The sequence below is a fragment of the Podarcis cretensis genome (genome assembly GCF_951804945.1).
Source record: "Podarcis cretensis genome assembly, chromosome: 13".
Classification (NCBI taxonomy): Eukaryota; Metazoa; Chordata; class Lepidosauria; order Squamata; family Lacertidae; genus Podarcis; species Podarcis cretensis.
In genome coordinates this window covers 54,618,087-54,638,661 of record NC_137182.1, presented here as the reverse complement: position 1 = coordinate 54,638,661, position 20,575 = coordinate 54,618,087, and the positions used below count along the sequence as shown (strand labels likewise).

General features: G+C 47.9%; 1 protein-coding gene across 1 annotated transcript; it reads right to left on the bottom strand.

Annotated features, from left to right (window-relative positions):
* Positions 1 to 447: 447 nt before the first annotated feature.
* Positions 448 to 20,575, bottom strand: LOC307202311 (uncharacterized protein). The gene is made up of 6 exons (XM_079952195.1): positions 20,438 to 20,575; positions 11,845 to 11,967; positions 8,857 to 8,940; positions 7,255 to 7,392; positions 2,159 to 2,296; positions 448 to 817 (listed from the first exon to the last, which is right to left on the bottom strand). The coding sequence occupies exons 2-6, from the start codon at positions 11,960 to 11,962 to the stop codon at positions 672 to 674; spliced, it is 624 nt and encodes a 207-aa protein (XP_079808321.1). The 5' UTR covers positions 11,963 to 11,967; positions 20,438 to 20,575; the 3' UTR covers positions 448 to 671.

The following is a 20,575-nucleotide window of genomic DNA, read 5'->3' as shown; positions in this document are numbered from 1 at the left end:
TCAAATTTCTGTTTTAGACCGCCTTTTCTGTGATGTAGGTGTGATGTATCTGAGGGGTGGTCTTAGGTTACACCCCTTCTGTGATGTATGATGTTTCTGGGGGTGGTCTTGATCTACAGGGTGGAAATTTCAAAAGTCTTTATAAGGCCTTGCATGCCATTTTTCGGGGTTCCTCCTCTCTCCCGCAGGTGAGGGGAGCACCCTGTTGCAACAGATCAATAAAGATCAAGCTTACTAGTTTTTTTGCTTCTCAATATTCTCTGGTCGGCCTCTGTTATCTTCTCCTACCAATAGGGAACCTATGTAAGGACTCTATATGGGCTCTTGGATACCCCATAAGGGAAAAGGGCAATTTTTGTTTACAACCGTTCCCGCTGGGAAAAAAGCCCTGGTTTTGTTCCAGTCCTCCGATCTGTTGAGGCCACCCTGAATCTTAATTCTCTCTTCTGCGGCATTAGCTACCCCTCCCAGTTTGGAGTGATCTGCAGATTGAATGAGCATCTGCTAAATTCTTTCATCTACGGAATTTTATAAAGACCTTGAACACTGAGCCCGGGTCAGAGCCACGAACTTCTCCCAAATCTCAGAAATGAGCAGAGACTGCAAAAGGGTGCTGCGTACATGTGTTTCTTTAAAGTGCTTTATTTGGTAACAGTTTGCATGGAAGATGCTTAAAAACGTTGGATGTCGTGCTGAGCTGAAGAACATGGATGGCCAGTGCGTCTGAAGCGCAGGTGCATAGCCGCAAGGATGACCAGGAAGGTGGCTTCGGTGATGATCACAATCAGGGCAATGAACTGGAAGGTGGGGCTCCACCCTGGAGCGAGAGAGGGGGCAAGGAATGAGAGGCGTTGGAGACAAAAGCTGTGCCACAGCGTTAACACATTGGCTTATGAGACTACCCGCTACTAGCAGATGGGACTGCCAGGTCAGGTACACCCCAAAGTTCACTTGGGAAGACAGGTGAATTAATGCTAGTCTACTACTGGAAAAGGATGCGGGTGGTGCTGTGGGTTAAACCACAGAGCCTAGGACTTGCCGATCAGATGGTCGGTGGTTTGAATCCCCGCGACGGGGTGAGCTCCCATTGCTCGGTCCCTGCTCCTGCCAACCTAGCAGTTCGAAAGCACGTCAAAGTGCAAGTAGATAAATAGGTACCGCTCCAGCGGGGAGGTAAACGGCGTTTTCGTGCGCTGCTCTGGTTCGCCAGAAGCGGCTTAGTCATGCTGGCCACATGACCCGGAAGCTGTACCCTGGCTCCCTCGGCCTGAAAAGGAGATGAGCGCCACAACCCCAGAGTCGGCCACAACTGGACCTAATGGTCAGGGGTCCCTTTACCTTTACCTTACTACAGTGGTACCTCAGGTTACAGACGCTTCAGGTTACATACGCTTCAGGTTACAGACTCCGCTAACCCAGAAATACTACCTCGGGTTAAGAACTTTGCTTCAGGATGAGAACAGAAATCGTGCTCCGTTGGCACGGCAGCAGCAGGAGGCCCCATTAGCTAAAGTGGTCCTTCAGGTTAAGAACAGTTTCAGGTTAAGAACGGACTTCCGGAATGAATTAAGTTCTTAACCCAAGGTACCACTGTACTGGAAAAAAGCAAAGATCCCCAGTGTTGAAGCAATGATCCTTCAACATCAACTTTGCTGGACTGGTCATGTTGTGCGGATGCCCGATTATCGTCTTCCAAAGCAACTACTCTATTCTGAACTTAGAAATGGAAAGGGTAATGCGGGTGGTCAACAAAAGAGGTTGAAAGTCTCACTCAAGGGAAATCTTAAAAAATGTAGTATAAACACCGACAATTGGGAAACACTGGCCTGCGAGGGCTCCAGTTGGAGAACAGCCTTTACCAAAGGTGTCGTGGGCTTTGAAGACACTCAAACTCAGGACGCAAGGGAGAAACACACTAAGAGGAAGGCACGCTTGGCAAATCCACACCGTGATTGACTCCCGCCTGGAAACCTATGTCCCCACTGTGGAAGGACGTGTGGGTCCAGAACTGGCCTCCACAGTCACTTACGGACTCACTGTTAAAACCGTGTTTATGGAAGACTATCTTACTCTGCTACGAGTGACCGCCGAAGGAGAATATCCCGAACTCTGAGACTACAAGGTCCAGAGTCACATTCACACAAGCCCCTTGCCTCACCTTTTCCGGGGGCAGCTGTCGATGCAGTGGCAGTGAGTTTCCCAGTCCTGGAGGTGGTATGGTTCTCTGCCCTGGAGACGGCACCTTCGAGGGTCATGGTGACAACCTCAGCCTTCCGTTCCAGCACTTTCCTCGCCTCTGAGGGGAGAAAGGGGCAGGTCAGTCCAATGAGCTGCGCCATCTCTCGCCACAAAGAGAGCTCTGGGGCAGAACTCGAACCCAGATCCAGAGGGCAGGACCCGAAGCAATGGATTCGAATTGGTGTGACAGTGTCAGAATAGGATCTAGGAGAGAACGGGGTTCAAATCCCCATTCAGCCAGAAAGCTTAGCAGGCGTGAATTTGGGCCGGTCGCTCACTCTTGAGACAGAAGCATTCTAACAAGTGGTGGAGGGAACCCCAAGGGCCATCCAGTCTGACCCCCCTTGCAATTATGCAGGAATCTCAGCTATAAAGAATTCCTGACAGATGATCACCTGACCTCTCTTTGGACGGCTTTATATATTTATTTCCTGTCATTTTCTACACCACTTCATCGGGTGTACGAAATGATCAAGCGGCAAAATAAACCACCACAACCTTTGAAAATATAAAACGACAGGAGGCTAAAAACAGATTTAAACTTCCACCATATATCTGTAGAAGAACCAGTAGAGTCAATCCCAAAAGTATTACAAGAGATTTTTAAAAAATGTTGAGATAGCAGGTCTTCAGATCAATAACGATTAAACTAAACTCTTGGTTAAAAACATGAATGATGAGAGTAAAAACAAATTACAAGACGTATCTGGTTTAAAGATTGAAAGAAAGGTTGAGTATAATTTAACACAATATAAATTTGTAAAAGATAATTATTTAAAAACTTGGGAAGAGAATAAAAGAAATTTGCAAATTTGGAATAGAATGAATCTTTCACTGTTAGGGTGTTGGCGATAAAGATGAATGTACAGATTGCTAAATATCTGGGTAGGTCCATTTTTAGCAGGTGTCAGAGTATAGCAGTTGTGATGCCAGATGGGTAGGCAAACTAAGGCCTGGATCCGGCCCAATCGCCTTCTCAATCCGGCCTGTGGACGGTCCAGGAATCAGTGTGTTTTTACATGAGCAGAATGTGTCCTTTTATTTAAAATGCATCTCAAGGTGCAACAACGGCAGCAAGGATACTCATCGCTAAGAGCTGGAAAACTCAAGATCTACCCACACTGGAAGAGTGGCAGATGCAGCTGATGGACTATATGCAACTGGCCGAGATGACTGGTAGAATCTGAGACCTGGGAGAGGAGAGGGTTGAGGAAGACTAGAGGAAATTTAAGACTTATTTACAAAAATATTGTAATTTGGTTGAATGTTAAGAAGGATGCTAGATCATAAATAATTGCCCACCACTGAATTAGATCTGAATTTGACGATAAGTGAGATTAAGGAAAATACAAACTTTTTGGAGAATTGCTAGATTTTATTTAAATGAGCGGAGATAAGATTGCAAACAAGTGGGTAATTTGCTTGGAAATTTTTTTTGTAGCGATGTAAGTGCGAGCGGGAGACGTGAGGGAGTCCAAAGAAGTGACGAAATTATGTTATGATATAAGTAATGTTGTTTATTATTTATGCATTTGTATTCAAAAAACTTTAATAAATATGTATAAAAAAAATAAAAAAAAATAAAATGCATCTCAAGGTGTGAGGGACAGTGGACCGGCTCCCTGCTGAAAAAGTTTGCTGATGGGGGGGGGGTGTTCCTGCCACACTGACCCCTGCAGTAGACACTCGGGTCACGTTACTCTCGAGTAACAAACTTTGGGTTGCAAAAGTGGCAAACCCGGAAGTATTTTTCCGGGTTTCGCTGCTCGTACGTACACAGAATCAGTGCCTCTGGGTACAGATCTTTTCAGGGTGCACACAGACCCCAGGAACGATTTAAATCCATAGCCAGAGGATCCACTGTATGTTAGGAGCTGCGCAGAGTGGTTGGGGCAGGGGTAGGCAAAATAAGGCCCAGGGGCCGGATCCGGCCCAATCGCCTTCTCAATCCGGCCCGCAGACGGTCCGGGAATCAGCGTGTTTTTACACGAGCAGAATGTGTCCTTTTATTTAAAATGCATCTCTGGGTTATTTGTGGGGCATAGGAACTCGTTCATCCCTCCCCCCCCAAAAAATATAGTCTGGCCCACCGCATGGTCTGAGGGACAGTGGACCAGCCCACGGCTGAAAAAGGTTGCTGACCCCTGGGCTGGGGCAATGGGTGGGGTATAACTAGGAAAAATATTAATATGGAATAGGACCAAAGTTTTTTTCAGTTCTGGCTCTTCTTAGGTGGGCACCATTGCCATTATAAGACATCAAGGGAGGCGATCATAGTGAGTTCTGGCACCTCTTTTTCAAGAAAAATAGCACTGAGTAAGACGTCCATATTTTCATCAGAAATTTCGGAGGATATATGCAAGTATATATGAAGTATATATGAGCAGTACATGTGAAAAGGATCTAGGAGTCTTGGTTGACCACAAACTTGACATGAGCCAACAGTGTGACGCGGCAGCTAAAAAAGCCAATGCAATTCTGGGCTGCATCAATAGGAGTATAGCATCTAGATCAAGGGAAGTAATAGTGCCACTGTATTCTGCTCTGGTCAGACCTCACCTGGAGTACTGTGTCCAGTTCTGGGCACCACAGTTCAAGAAGGACACGGACAAACTGGAACGTGTCCAGAGGAGGGCAACCCAAATGGTCAAAGGCCTGGAAACGATGCCTTATGAGGAACGGCTAAGGGAGCTGGGCATGTTTAGCCTGGAGAAGAGGAGGTTAAGGGGTGATATGATAGCCATGTTCAAATATATAAAAGGATGTCGCATAGAGGAGGGAGAAAGGTTGTTTTCTGCTGCTCCAGAGAAGCGGACACGGAGCAATTGATCCAAACTACAAGAAGGAAGATTCCACCTAAACATTAGGAAGAACTTCCTGACAGTAAGAGCTGTTTGACAGTGGAATTTGCTGCCAAGGAGTGTGGTGGAGTCTCCTTCTTTGGAGGTCTTTAAGCAGAGGCTTGACAACCATATGTCAGGAGTGCTCTGATGGTGTTTCCTGCTTGGCAGGGGATTGGACTCGATGGCCCTTGGGGTCTCTTCCAACTCTAGGATTCTAGGATTCTAAGTAGTGGATCAGGACTCAAGCAGTTGCGGCCTGACTCAAGGTTGTCCAGTATTACAGTCATAGTAAAGGTAAAGGGACCACTGACCCTTAGGTCCAGGCGTGACTGACTCTGGGGTTGCGGCACTCATCTCGCTTTATTGGCCAAGGGAGCTGGCGCACAGCTTCCGGGTCATGTGACCAGCAGGACTAAGCCGCTTCTGGCGAACCAGAGCAGCGCACAGAAACGCCGTTTACCTTCCCGCCGGAGCGGTACCTATTTATCTACTTGCACTTTGATGTGCTTTTGAACTGCTAGGTTGGCAGCAGCAGGGACCGAGAAATGGGAACTCACCCCGTCGCGGGGTATTACAGTAATACCTTGGGATAAATACACTTCAGGATAAGTATTTTCGGGTTGCTCTCCGCGGCGACCCGGAAGTAACGGAGCGCATTACTTCCGGGTTTCGCCACTCGCGCAGACGGTCAAAATCATGTCACGTGGAAGTGGCAAAACGCGACCCACCCAGTCACATCTTATGTTCTGTTCAGGATGCGAACAGGGCTCCGGAACGGATCCCGTTCGCATCCCGAGGTGCTATGTGGTAGAAAAACCTCGGCTATGGGTCCCCCAAAATGCCAGCCTGGGGTCAAAGGCTGCATTCATGAATTCAGACCCAAATCCCTGAAATGAGACTGCAAAAGGCTGCTGCGTACGTGTGTTTCTTTAAAGTGCTTTATTTGGTAACAGTTTGCATGGAAGATGCTTAAAAACGTTGGATGTCGTTGTGCTCTGAAACACATGGAGGGCCGTAGTATCTGGGGGACAGGCGAATGGCCAAGAGGATGAGCAGAACGGTGGCTTCTACGATGAGCACCACCATGGCACAGAACTGGAAATCGGGCATCCACCCTGGAGCGAGAGAGGGGGCAAGGAATGAGGCGCGTTGGAGACAGAAGCTGTGCCACAGCGTTAACACATCAGCTTATGAGACTAGCCGCTCCTAGCAGATGGGGCTGCCAGCTCAGGTACATCCCAAAGTTCACTTGGGAAGACAGGCAAACTAATGCTAGTCTGCTACTGGGGACGCGGGTGGCGCTGTGGATTAAACCACTGAGCCTAGGACTTGCTGATCAGAAGGCCGGCGGTTCGAATCCCCACGACGGGGTGAGCTTCCATTGCTCGGTCCCTGCTCCTGCCAACCTAGCAGTTCGAAAGCATGCCAGTGCAAGTAGATGAATAGGTACCCCTCCGGCGGGAAGGTAAACGACGTTTCTGTGTGCTGCTCTGGTTTGCCAGAAGAGGCTTAGTCATGCTGGTCACATGACCCGGAAGCTGTATGCCGGCTCCCTCGGCCAATAAATCGAGATGAGCACCGCAACCCCAGAGTCGGCCACGACTGGACCTAATGGTCAGGGGTCAACTTTACTGCTGGAAAAAAGCAAAGATCCCCCAGTGTCAAAGCAGTGATTCTTCAACATCAACTTCGCTGGACTGGTCATGTTGTGCGGATACCAGATTATCGTCTCTCAAAACAACTACTCTTTTCTGAACTTAGAAATGGAAAGCGTAATGCTGGTGGTCAACAAAAGAGGTTTAAAGACGGTCTCAAGGCAAATCTAAAATGTAGTATAAAAACACTGGCCTGTGAGCGCTCCAGTTGGAGAACAGCCTTTATCAAAGGCGTTGAGGGCTTTGAAGACAATCGAACTCAGGACGCAAGGGAGAAACGTGCTAGGAGGAAGGCATGCTTGGTGAATCCACACCGTGATTGACTTCCATTCGGAAACCAATGTCCCCACTGTGGAAGGATGTTTGGATCCAGAATTGGCCTCCACAGTCACTTACAGACTCACTGTTTAAACCTTGTTTATGGAAGACCATCTTACTCGGGTACGAGGGGTTGCCAGAGAAGAAGAATATCCCAAGCTCTGAGACTACAAGGTCCAGACTCAAGCCCCTTGCCTCACCTGTTTTGGGAGCAGCTGTCGATGCAGTGGTAGTGAGTTCCTCAGTCCTGGAAGTGGTACGGTTCTCCGCCCTGGAGACGGCACCTTCGAGGGTCATGGTGACAACTTCAGCCTTCAGTTCCAGTGCTTTCCTCGCCTCTGAGGGGAGAAAGGGGCAGGTCAGTTCAAGGAGCTGTGCCATCTTTAGGCACAAAGAGAGCTCTGGGGTAGAACTCGAACCCAGATCCAGAGGTAATGTTGCGTGGTTGGTCAACGGCACAAGACACATCATATGGGGACTTCCGGCGAGGCAAAATGATGGGCGCCACAGCAGTGATCAGCTCCTGACGCCAGCCAGAGCCAACTGCGCTACCAGGCTGGCTCTGGAACCGCTGACCACCCAAATTGAGCTGGGAGCGAGAGCACCCGGCCACCCAGCCGACTGCCCAGTGGTGCTCCGGCGCCAGGGAAAACCCAGAGCCAATGCAGGGAGAAGGAAGAGAGAGAAAGAGGAAGGAGAAAAAAGAGGGGAGCCCCGACATTGCCACCGTTGAGGAGGGGAGGTAGGAGGGCACCAGGAAGGCAGGAAGGCAAGGACAATGGCCGAGCCCAGGCCCGATCCGAGCCTACTCCATGGCGGTTAGCACTCCAAGAGGGCAGATCGGGGCCCAGAGGAAGGCCGTGTGACAGAGGAGACCACAGAAGAGAAGATATTACTTCTTGTTTAAATAAAATAAAGGTAAAGGGACCCCTGACCAGTTGTGGCCGACTCTGGGGTTGCGGCACTCATCTCGCTTTACTGGCCGAGAGAGCCAGCGTCCAGCTTCTGGGTCATGTGGCCAGCATGACTAAGCCGCTTCTGGTGAACCAGAGCAGCGCACAAAAACGCCGTTTAGCTTCCCGCTGGAGTGGTACCTATTGATCTACTTGCACTTTGACGGGCTTTTGAACTGCTAGGTTGGCAGGAGCAGGGACCGAGCAACGGGAGCTCACCCCGTCGTGGGGATTCGAACCGCCAACCTTCTGATCAGCAAGTCCTAGGCTCTGTGGTTTAACCCACAGCGCCACCCGCGTCCCCTCTTGTTTAAGTAACTTTTTAAAAATTACTTTTTTTCTCTTATTAAAAAAAAGTGTCCCCGGATTCTTTGGAAAAAAATCTGATAACCTTACTTTAAGCAGAGCTTGGATGGCCAGGGATGCTTTGGTTGGCCAACCCACCTGAGTGTTCCTTGATAACTTGGAATCTCTCCCCTACCTTTGGAATGCAACACCCCATCCAGTTAAAAGGAAGGAGCAGAGAATTAGGAGCTGTTAACAGTGGAACTGGCTCCCTTGGGAGGTGATGGTCTCTCCTGCCTTGGAGGTTTTTAAGCAGAGGTTGGACGGCCATCAGTCATGGATGTTTTAGCTGAGATTCCTGCATCGCAGCGTGTTGGACTGGATGACCGCTGGGTCCCTCCCAACCATACGATCCTACGCTCTGCAGAACTTGATCAAGTAGAGCAGAGCTTTTGCATGGACTCCGTCATCTTGCCAGCCAGGAGGTAGGCACAACCTTCCGCTGTTCTCAAATGCTACATACAAGCACGTATCAATAAAGGCAATTCTGGGGAAACTCCTTACCTGGCCTCGCTGCTTCTATTAAGTCCGGAAACCCAGATCCCTCTTCCGCCTCACTGATGAAGATGGGGCCTCTCCTCAGGTACACTGCAAAGAATTAGAAAGCATTGGCTGCCACCCCGGATCTGCTCAAGGAAAGTCGGCCAAGTATCATAAATAATAATAATTTATTATTTATACCCCGCCCATCTGGCTGGGTTTCCCCAGCCACTCTGGGCAGCTCCCAACAGAATATTAAAATACAATAGTCTATTAAACATTAAAAGCTTCCCTAAACAGGGCTGCCTTCAGATGTCTTCTAAAAGTCAGATAGTTGTTTATTTCCTTGACATCTGAAGGGAGGGCGCCACCACCAAGAAGGCCCTGTGCCTGGTTCCCTGTAACCTCACTTTTCGCAATGAGGGAACTGTCAGGAGGCCCTCGGAGCTGGACCTCAGTGTCCGGGCTGAACGATGGGGGTGGAGACGCTCCTTCAGGTCTACTGGGCCTCAGAGGCCGTTTAGGGCTTTCAAGATCAGCACCAACATTTTGAATTGTGCTTGGAAACATCCTGGGAGTCAATGAAGGTCTTTCAGGACCGGTGTTATGTGGCCTCCCAGTCCCCAGTCTGGCTGCCACATTTTGGATTAGTTGTAGTTTCCGGGTCACCTTCCAAGGTAGCCCCACGTAGGGCGCATGGCAGTAGTCCAAGCGGGAGATAACCAGAGCATGCGCCACTCTGGTGAGACAGTCTGCGGGCAGGGAGGGTCTCATCCTGCATACCAGATGGAGCTGGTAAACAGCCGCCCTGGACACAGAGCTGACCTGCGCCTCCATGGACAGCGGTGAGTCCAGAATGACTCCCCGGCTGCGCACCTGGTCCTTCAGGGGCACAGTTGCCCCATTCAGGACCAGGGAGTCCCCCACACCCGCCCAGGTTTGAACAGCTAAGGTTGGTTTGTCGGGCCAGCTGTTCAAAAACGGTTGTTTCCAACAACTGGTTTCCAACAACTGTGGAGGAACAGCAGGGCTGTAGCATTTGGGGAGGGGGTCGGCCATGGCCCTGGGAGCAGAATTTTGAGGGGGTGCAAAGCAGACAGGGATCCCCATCTCAAGGCAAATAAAAAATGTAGTATAAAAACTGACAACTGGGAAACACTGGCCTGCGAGCGCTGCAATTGGAGAACGGCCTTTACCAAAGGTGTTGTAGGCTTAGAAGACACTCGAACTCAGGACAAGAGGGAGAAATGTGCTAAGAGGAAGGCATGCTTGTCAAATCCACACCGTAATTGACTCCCGCCCGGAAACCAATGTCCCCACTGCGGAAGGACGTGTGGGTCCAGAATTGGCCCCCACAGTCACCTACAGACTCACTGTTAAAACCTTGTTTATGGAAGACCATCTTACTCGGCTACGAGTGAATGCCAAAGAAGAAGAATATCCCAAACTCTGAGACTACAAGGTCCAGAGTCACATTTGCAGAAGCTCCTTGCCTCACCTGTTTTGGGGGCAGCTGTCGATGCAGTGGCAGTGAGTTCCCCAGTCCTGGAGGTGGTACGGTTCTCCGCCCTGGAGAATCTTGGCAGGCTCCGTCCTGGCAAAAGGGGTCTCTGGGCCCAGGAGACTTACCTGGACTCACCGCCACATCCCTGGCCCCCTCGTTGCATGGCTGCCCGGCCAGCACTCGCTCACTCCTCGCTTGGCATGCTCCCTGGATGGTGAACGGGTGACCCCAGCATAGCCCAGCCCGGTGCTCCACTCCACAGGTTTTGGGGGGATTCACCCTCCAAACCAGCCAGCTGGGCTCCCCACATGTGCGGGCAGGCAGCCCCGCTTGTGGGGGTCACTTTGGCGGTGTGTGCTGGGTTGCCATGGGCTCCGTTCCCCCTTTGGGGGCGCAGATTGCAGCCATAACAAAGGCGGCATTTTTCCATCTCCGCCAAGCTAAGCAGTTGGCTCCTCACCTCTATCGCCCTGATCTGGCCACTGTGATCCACGCAACGGTCACCTCCAGACTGGATTATTGTAACTCACTCTACGTGGGGCTGCCCTTGAGACTGACCCAGAAACTCCAGCGGGTGCAGAATGCCGCGGCAAGGCTCCTTACAGGGTCCTCGCCGCAGGATCACATTCACCCGGTGCTATACCAGCTGCACTGGTGCCCGGTGGAGTACAGGGTCAGATTTAAGGTGCTGGTTTTGACCTTTAAAGCCCTATATGGCCTAGGACCCTCGTACCTACAGGACCGCCTCTCCTGGTATGTCCCACGGAGGAACTTACGGTCTGCAAATAATAACATCTTGGAGGTCCTGGGCCACAGGGAGGTTAGGCTGGCCTCAACCAGAGCCAGGGCTTTTTCAGCTGTGGCCCCGATCTGGTGGAACGCTCTGTCCCAAGAGACCAGGGCCCTGCGGGACTTGACATCTTTCTGCAGGGCCTGCAAGACAGAGCTGTTCCACCAGGCCTTTGGCCAGGGCGCAGCCTGACTTCCTCCTTTGGCAATCTTCCACATAACTCTAGCCCAATGGTTGCCATCAATTTGATTTGAATTAACTTTATAATGAAATGATTTTAGAATGTTGTATTCTTTTATTGTTGTTAGCCTCCCTGAGCCCGGCTTCAGCTGGGGAGGGCGGGATATAAATAAAATTTATTATATTATTATTATTATTATTATTATTATTATTATTATTATTAGTGCCCCGGGCACTGGCAAACCACGCTATGCCACTGAGCCAGAGTATAGCCCCCCAGAGCCCCCTCCGCCATGAATTTGGGAACCACTGACCTAGGCTCCCCCCCCCCCCAGATCCACAAAGTTTGGCCCATGCTCTTTCATTGTTCCTCTGTCTGCAACTTTGCCTCGCTCTTTTTAATGGCTATTTCCGTATACCGCTTTAGGGAGTTAAATAAAACCCAGCAGTCTAGCTTCTAAATCGAACTGCTCTTCCTTCTCAAGGCAATGTGTTTTTTTCACAGCTTGTGCTATCAACACCATCGCCCGGCACGTACCATCCAAAGGCAGCTCAGGATTATCCTCCTGCTCTTCCGAGATGTTGGCCGACCTTCCCGGGCCTTTGAAGGGCAGAGGGGTTTTCATTACATCCACCTTGGATTCCATCGCTGGCATGAAGTCTGCAAAGAAACAGAAAAAGGAGATGTGTTTCGTCCAGAGCAGCGGCTCGTAAGAACTTTTTAAAAAGAGATCTGCAGGATCAGGCCAGGGGCCCAACTTTTTTTTTTTTTGCCTTTTGCTTAAACATTAACAAGTTTCGTCTAGCATCCTGCACTCACAGTGGCCAACCGGATGGTCCAGTTGAGCAGGACTTGAACCCAAGACCCCTCTCTCCTCCTGTGGTTCTCAGAAGCATCGCTGCCTCTGAACGTGGAGGCAGAGCCGAGCCATTGTGGCTAGGAGCCATCGATAGCCCTCTCGTCCATGAATTAGCCTCATCCTCTTTTAATAATAATAAATAACAACAACAACAACAATTTATGATTTATACCCTGCCCATCTGGCTGGGCTTCCCCAGCCACTCTGGGCGGCTTCCAACAAAATATTAAAATACACTAATCCATCAAACATTAAAAGCTTCCCTAAACAGTGCTGCCTTCAGATGTCTTCTAAAAATCTGCTAGTTGTTGTTCTCTTTGACATCTGGTGGGAGGATGTTCCACAGAGCGGGCGCCACCACCAAGAAGACCCTATGTTTAAAGGCATCTATGTCAGCAATTGGTGCTGGAGGAGACTCTTGAGAGTCCCATGGACTGCAAGAAGATCCAACCTCTCCATTTGGAAGGAAATCAGCCCTGAGTGCTCACTGGAAGGACAGATCCTGAAGCTGAGGCTCCAAGACTTTGGCCACCTCAGGAGAAGAGAAGACTCCCTGGAAAAGACCCTGATGTTGGGAAAGATGGAGGGCACAAGGAGAAGGGGACGACAGAGGACGAGATGGTGGGACAGTGTTCTCGAAGCTACCAGCATGAGTATGACCAAACTGCGGGAGGCAGTGGAAGACAGGAGGGCCTGGTGTGCTCTGGTCCAGGGGGGCACGAAGAGGCGGACACGACTAAACGACTAAACAAGTCAGCAATTATCACTGCCTCCTGTGGGGGGGAGTTCCACAGTCTAGCTATGAGGAGAGGGGACTTTCACTGTCCTGAATCTGGCAACGTTCAGCCTTCATTGCATGTCCCCAAGTTCTCATGCTATGAGGGAGAGAGATAAACTTTTCTGTATCTACTTTCTCCATGCAAGGCATGAACTATTATTCCCAAACCTTTTTTTGGCCACCGCCCTCTTGGTTCCATAAACTCACCTGCAATTCCCCTTTCCATGCCCGATAAAAAAAAGTAATATTCAGAATAACAGTTTGCAGAAACCACTAAGACAGACAATATTGCAACACAATAAAACCCAGCAAGGAATATTGCACGGAAATTATTCTTACACACCCTTACTCACATACGGTTGAAGCAGATTCAGAGCATGAAGTATTTATGTATTACTACTTGCAGCACACGGACAAACCTTCACTTAATTTATAAGAAAATCAATAGCTGTTACCAATAATAGGCTGTCTTGTGGCCACTCAGAATCATAAATACCACAAATGTGATTGAAGGAAACAGATTTGAAAGTGGCAAGAACAGTAAAACTTTAAATACAATGCAAGGAAGGAGTTTCATTCAGGCGCTAACCTGGTCCATCGGAAAGGTTTGTAATTTAAAAGACAAAACACTAGCGTTTCCCTGCAAATTTCTCTGAAATATTCACTTTGTTTTTGCTGACCCCTGCATGTACTGCAGTCCCACAATCAATCAATCAATCAATCAATCAATCAATCAATAGCTGAACTGGGTTCCACAGTCACAAAAACAAAAAAGAGCCACAAAAAGGCAAAAATAAATAGCAAAAACAGACAGATCTCAGCGTAACACTCAAAACGGAAGTGTGGCACTTAAATTGGAAGCATAACACTCAAAACGGAGCATGTTCGGCTTCCGAAAAAAGTTCACAAACCGGGACGCTTACTTCTGGGTTTGCAGTGTTTGGGTCCCAAGTTGTTTGAGTACCAAGGCGTTTGAGAACCAGGGACCACTGAACTTCAAAGTCAATCCGGTTTGCCAAAAGGACAAAGCGATAAAATTATCGGTAAAAACCATGAGAAACAAAATCGTGGATGTTTCTCCATCTGAGAGACTTGAGGGTCGATTCTAAAAGATCCCACCTGAGAAACGTCTTTGCCCCTGTGGAGATGGTAGCACCAAAACATCGGCACACGTCCTCCTGTCTTGCACTCTCTAAAAAAAAACCCTGAGGAACGAGATCCTCACCCCACTCGTACTAACCATCCCAGGGCGCTCAACCACTGCCACAATGTCCTTTCCTTCTATCAGATCAAAATGAGCAGATAACAGCAAAGGTTGCTAGGTTCATAGCAGGGGCAATCAGAATAAGGGCCACTAACTGACTGCTGATTCAGGACTTTAAATTGTGCTTTTATAGCAAATTTCCTTTTCTGTGTGTATTGTGATGTTTTACTGTTGCTATGGCCATTGGTTAATGCGAATAAAGTTTTCTCTCTCTCAAATCAGAAGCGTAACACTCAAAACAGAGCACGTTCAACTTACGAAAACAGTTTGCAAACCGGAACGCTTACTTCCGGGTTTGCAGTGTTGGGGTTCCAAGTTGTTTGAGAACCAAGGCGTTTGAGAATGAAGTTATCACTGTAATTTTAAGGAACCTTTTGTGTCCACTTTTTGCTTCAGAGTCCATTTTTTTTGCCGGGATTCTCTGAAATTACCGTATTTTTTGCTCTATAAGACTCACTTTTACCCTCCTAAAAAGTAAGGGGAAATGTGTCTGCGTATTATGGAGCGAATGCAGGCTGCGCAGCTATCCCAGAAGCCAGAACAGCAAGAGGGATTGCTGCTTTCACTGCGCAGCGATCCCTCTTGCTGTTCTGGCTTCTGAGATTCAGAATATTTCCCCCCCTTGTTTTCCTCCTCCAAAAACTAGGTGCGTCTTGTGGTCTGGTGCATCTTATAGAGTGAAAAATACGGTACAGTGGTGCCTCGCAAGACGAAAAGAATCCGTTCCGCGAGTCTCTTCGTCTAGCGGTTTTTTCGTCTTGCGAAGCAAGCCCATTGACGGCTTAGCGGATTAGCGCTATTAGCGGTTTAGCGGCTTTTAGCGGCTTATTGGATAAACGGATAAGCGGCTTAGCGGCTTAGAAAAAGGGGGGGGGGGAGGAAAAAAACCCCCGCAGGAACTCGCAAGACATTTTCGCCTTGCGAAGCAAGCCCATAGGAAATTCGTTTTGCGAAGCGCCTCCAAAACGGAAAACTCTTTCGTCTAGCGAGTTTTCCGTCTTGTGAGGCATTCGTCTTGCGGGGCACCACTGTATATTGCATCACGGGGCAGAGGGAGAGAGACTATGATTTTGCGGCAACTTCTTCCTCTGCACAGAACTGCAATAAAAAGTCTTTTCGAAAATGTAAATTAACAGGGGCAAATCCCAGGGTGTGGAGCTGTCAGCTGCGATGCGCCGACTTCTCAGAGAGTGCACGCGATCTGTCACGGAGGCTACAAGCAGCGGCCTGACCCTTAGACCAGGGTGAGCAACTTATCCAACCATCTGTTGGTGGAGGAAGAAATAGAAAGCGGCGGCGATGCAAGGAAGCTAGCAATACAAGCTTGATCTGACAGTGGCACAGAACTGCACCCAACATTTGCCAGCTAGCAAAGCCAGATGCAGTTATTTCAAAATAAAATTTTATGCACAAGAGAAAAAATGTCGCGTTGTATTATTATCGGTCATTTTTTTCCAGTGCAGACCCTGCTCAGCGCAGACGTGTTGACGTTATCGGACTTGCTTAATTTAGGTTTGTTAATTTCAATGCTGGTCCGTCCCTCAAAAAAAATAAAAAATAAAAAAATACAACCCTGTGATTATACGGATTAGTTGCCCCGCAGAACCATTTCACCAGGTCACCTACAACCGTAAAGCAATTATATATTGATATTATAATAATAATAATCAGTGTTTTTTTTTCTAAAAAAATGAAATGTTTAGGGGTACTCTCATTTCGACTCCAAACCACCATTTTATAGTTCAAATCGGGAAAAGTAAATATAGTAAATGGACAAACTACAGAGGTACCTCAGGTTAAGTACTTAATTCGTTCCGGAGGTCCGTTCTTAACCTGAAACTGTTCTTAACCTGAAGCTCCACTTTAGCTAATGGGGCCTCCCACTGCTGCCACGTGATTTCTGTTCTCATCCTGAAGCAAAGTTCTTAACCTGAGGTACTATTTCTGGGCCTGTAACCTGAAGCGTCTGTAACCCGAGGTACCACTGTACAAAGATTTGCAAAATGTTTAGGGGTGCGCGTACCCCTGTGTACCCCCAGGAAAAAGCACTAATAATAATACTAATAATATAACTAATATAGCTAACATAAGAGCACAGTTGGAAGAGCATGAGACACTGAATCTCAAGGTTGTGGGTTCGAGCCCCACAGTGGGCAAATGATGCCTGCATTGGAGGGGGTTGGACTAGATGACCCTCGGGCCCCTTCCAATTCCCTCCCCAACATACGCATTTTTATGCACGATTTACCCCAGCACATGCATTTCTTTTGTACCCACTACTCGGGCTGGAGAAGCACATTGCAATAATTCAGAGGGGTGTGGACTGCCTCTCCTGGTCTGCCCTGCAGAGAGGTTCACAAATGACAATACCTTGGGGGTCCCAAGTCACAAGGTGGTTAGATTGGTCTCAACTAGGGGCAGGGCCTTTTCAGTACTGGCCCCGACTTGGTGGAACGCTCTGTCCCAAGAGATTAACATTTTAATATTTTGCTGAAAGCCACACAGAGTGGCTAGGGAAGCCCAGCCAGATGGGTGGGGTATAAATAATAAATTATTATTATTATTATTATTACTAGGGCCCTGCGGGACTTGACATCTTTCCGTAGGGCCTGCAAGACAGAGCTGTTCCGCCTGGCCTTTGGTTTGGACTCGTTCTGACCCTTATGTTTCCCTCCCCTTATGGTCTTGATCTGTGGGCTACTTTTAAAATGAGGCTGCATTTTAAATTGCATTTTTAATTGGTCCCCCCCCCCCCATTATGTTTTTATTGTAGTTTTACCGGTTTTAGCTGCCCTGAGCCTGGCTCTGGCCAGGGAGGGTGGGGTATAAATAAAAATTATTATTATTATTATTAAATAAATTTTTATTAAGATTTTAAAGGTTACAGAAAGAAAAAAAAGAAAACAATCAAAGAAGAAAAAGAAAAAACAATACATATCATCAAAAAACAGAAAACAAGTCAAACCTTTAACTCACTTACTTTCACTTATTTCCTTGACTTCCTCACGCCTCCCATTTTTGTATTCTAATTCAATTAAATATTCCAGCAAATCCTTCCAACTTTGTTTTTATCCTAATAATTTATCTTAACATATTATAATTTTACCTTCTCTCTTTCACCAATTCATTTTTACTTAATCCTTTATATCCTTTCTGCTAAAACCACATAAAAATTTATTATTATTATTATTATTATTATTATTATTATTTCAGAGGGGGCTGCGTTTCGGCCATCGCCTTGTTTCGGATCGGGCAAATTGAGTCCGTTTGTCTTCCAGGGTGACCTGAATTGAACCTCTCTCCCCCTCCCTAGTGATATTTGGAAACACCATTTAAATCCTGCTTCTGGCAGTACTGGCTCTGCAACACTAGAGGGAGCTCTGTGGCTTCCCAAATCATCCTTGGAGATAATTGCATCTTCTGAAATTTCCTGGGAGCAGAATGAAAATTGGAAGCCCTACTGCGCCGGATCAGATAGTGCTGGGTTTTCTTTTCCCCTTGACTTCAAAATATAAAGACTTCCCTTTCCCAGAATCACATAATTGTAGAGGTAGAAGGAATCCTGAGAGTCATTGTCCGACCCTCCGCCGTACAGGAATCTTTCTACCCAAAAGTGGGATTCGAACGCACAACCCTAAGATTCAGAGTCTCGTGCTCTACCGACTGAGTTGACATATACAGTGGTACCTTGGTTCTCAAACGTAATCCGTTCCAGAAGTCCGTTCCAAAACCAAAGCATGTTCCAAAACCAAGGCACGCTTGCCCATAGATGATGATGATGATAATGATGATGATGATAATAATAATAATAATAATTTTTTATTTATACCCCACCCTTCCCTTCCTGGTTCAGAAAACAGGGCTCAGGGCGGCTAACAACAAATTTAAAACACTTAATTGTGATACAACAAAAAACAGCATAAAATACAGTATAAAAGCGTGAATAACAATAAATTCAAAAATCAATTTAGGGCAAAATCCATCCAGTAAACATTAGATGATCACCAGGGCTAGATGGCTGAATTAGTTCTACTTGGGCCAGCGAGGAGGCCAGGGGAGAATTAGCTGTGGGATCCCAGAGTGGGTGATTTTCATAAAAAGGGGAGGGGGAGGGAAGGAAGGGGAATAAAAGATCAGGCTAAATTCAAATTAAAGGCCAGGTGGAATAGCTCTGTCTTACAGGTCCGTTGGTAGCTGAACTGGGTTCCACACAGTCACAAAAACGAAACAAAAAAAGCCACAAAAATGCAAAATAAATAGCAAAAACAGACGAACCTCAGCGTAAGACTCAAAATGCAAGTTTGGCACTCAAATCAGAAGTGTAACACTCAAAATGGAGCATGTTTGGCTTCCGAAAAACGTTCGCAAACCAGAACACTTACTTCCGGGTTTGCAGTGTACTCGGAGTCGAGTGTGGATTTCATGCTCTTTATTCAGCTCATAGTGGTGAGGAGGAATGGAAGTTCCCCTGAAATGTCTGTTTTATATACATTATTTACACAATGGGCTCCACGTGATTGGCTAATTCCGGGATTCTCCTTTAGGCCAATCAGGTTGCGGATTCACATCCACCTGGAGTTGGATTGGGTGGCTCCTGTGGACCAGTCAGACTGCTGCATTCTGAATCCTATTGTTTTAGGACCAATCAGACTGCTGCATTCTGGATCCTATTGTTCTAGGACCAACCAGACTGCTGCATTCTGGATCCTATTGTTCTAGGACCAATCAGACTGTTGCATTCTGGATCCTATTGTTCTAGGACCAATCAGACTGCTGCATTTTGGATCCTTTTAAACTCAGTACATAACACAGTGTTTGGGTTCCAAGTTGTTTGAGAACCAAGGTACCACTGTACAAGTTTTCGCAGTGCCCCTCCTTCAGAGGTAGGGCAGAGAAAAGATATATTTTTTCTTTTTTTGCTTTGGCAACAGCCTCTATTGAACGGCTTCCCTATAGAGACCCACCTGGCGCCCACATTGCAATCTAACTAAGCTAACCAGAATTATTCCAGTTTTCCGGACGTTTTGGGTTTCTCCACTGCCCTCTGATCTAGCCACACACTGAAAGAATGAAAAGGCAGTCTGGATATTTTTGACAAGAATCGCTGCGCCATTCGGCTGGTCCAGGATCCTGCCCTTCGCACGGGGCTACCTAGGTGCCCCCAAAGGAATTCTGCAAATGGGACCCAGTTTGCAACACCCCTCTCCTCGCTCGAAATTCCCAAAAAAACGATCGTCAGAGGGCACGCCACCTCCGATAATGGAAGCAAAACACACCCTTCACAACCAGCCATAGCTGTCAACTTACAGATTTGAAAATAAGGGACCAGCAGCCTTGAAAATAAGGGATCAGCAGCCAAAAATAAGGGATTTTCAGAGCACAGGTATGTTCAGCTTCTGAGCCAAAGGCAGAAAGCCCAGCCAGCAGCCAAACGAAGCCTCAAGCGGTGGTTCCCACAGCGCAGCAACCCGGCAAAGGGGATGCAGCAAGGAAAACCACCGTCCCCTCTCCGCTGGGAAGCGCTGAGCAAAGGCGAGTCCCCAGGCAACGCGGCCGATTTGATTGGCACAAGGCATGCAAGCTCCACCCCCCAGTCGTTCTCAGACTCCTTATTGGGTGAGCAATGCAGCCAAGCAACACAGTTGGAGCCTCCCTCCTCCCTGGCCGGCAGGGAGGGAGGGAGGGAGAGGAGCTGCTTCCTTTGAAACCCGGGAAATTTAAGGGACATCATCAGTAAGGGACAGCATCGGGACACGGCGCTGGGATAAGGGACTGTCCCGCCAAATAAGGGACGGTTGACAGCTATGCAACCAGCAGTCATCCAAACCTCACCCTCCTTGCCTGAAAAAACACACCATCTGTCGCTAATTTGTGGCGGTGAGTTCCGGGGGTCAAATTATGTGCTGCATCTCTTTTTGTCCCGAAAACCCGAATTCTGCTTCCCTGGATGACCCCCGTGCATTCCGGTCTTATGAGGCAGCGACACAAACTTCCTGCTTTCGTACACACCGTAACTTTTTTGTTAAAACGCTCCGAAAGCAGTTTTTGGCCGAAGCAAGCTCAGATTTTAAAGTCAGCAGAAAAAGGCATTTCCAGGGAAATGGCCGAGGGTGGAAACCAAACCCTAGCTAAAAAACAACCGAGGAAGCATCTTGCAGTTCCTTTCTTGGAAAGTTAGGAAGAGAAACTAGAAAAGGAGAAGAAGATCTGTTTTGCGAGTCCCATTTACCTTCCACTGCCGTCTTCTGAGCGCCGGCTGGGTCTGCGGGGAAGTTTGCAGAGTTCTCCAGGGAGTCGAAAACATAGAAGGGTCCCAGCGTCAGGTGGGCCTGCGGTGCGGTCAACTCGGCTGTGGTCAGGAGGAAGC

Excerpts from the sequence above, each read along its gene's own strand:
- LOC307202311 (XM_079952195.1), bottom strand. The coding sequence starts at position 11,962 with ATGCCAGCGATGGAATCCAAGGTGGATGTAATGAAAACCCCTCTGCCC. Across the intron at positions 8,941-11,844 it reads TCCTGAGCTGCCTTTGGATG|TGTACCTGAGGAGAGGCCCC; the intron begins GTACGTGCCGGG and ends AATTCTTTGCAG. Across the intron at positions 818-2,158 it reads GACAGCTGCCCCCGGAAAAG|GGTGGAGCCCCACCTTCCAG; the intron begins GTGAGGCAAGGG and ends CTCTCGCTCCAG.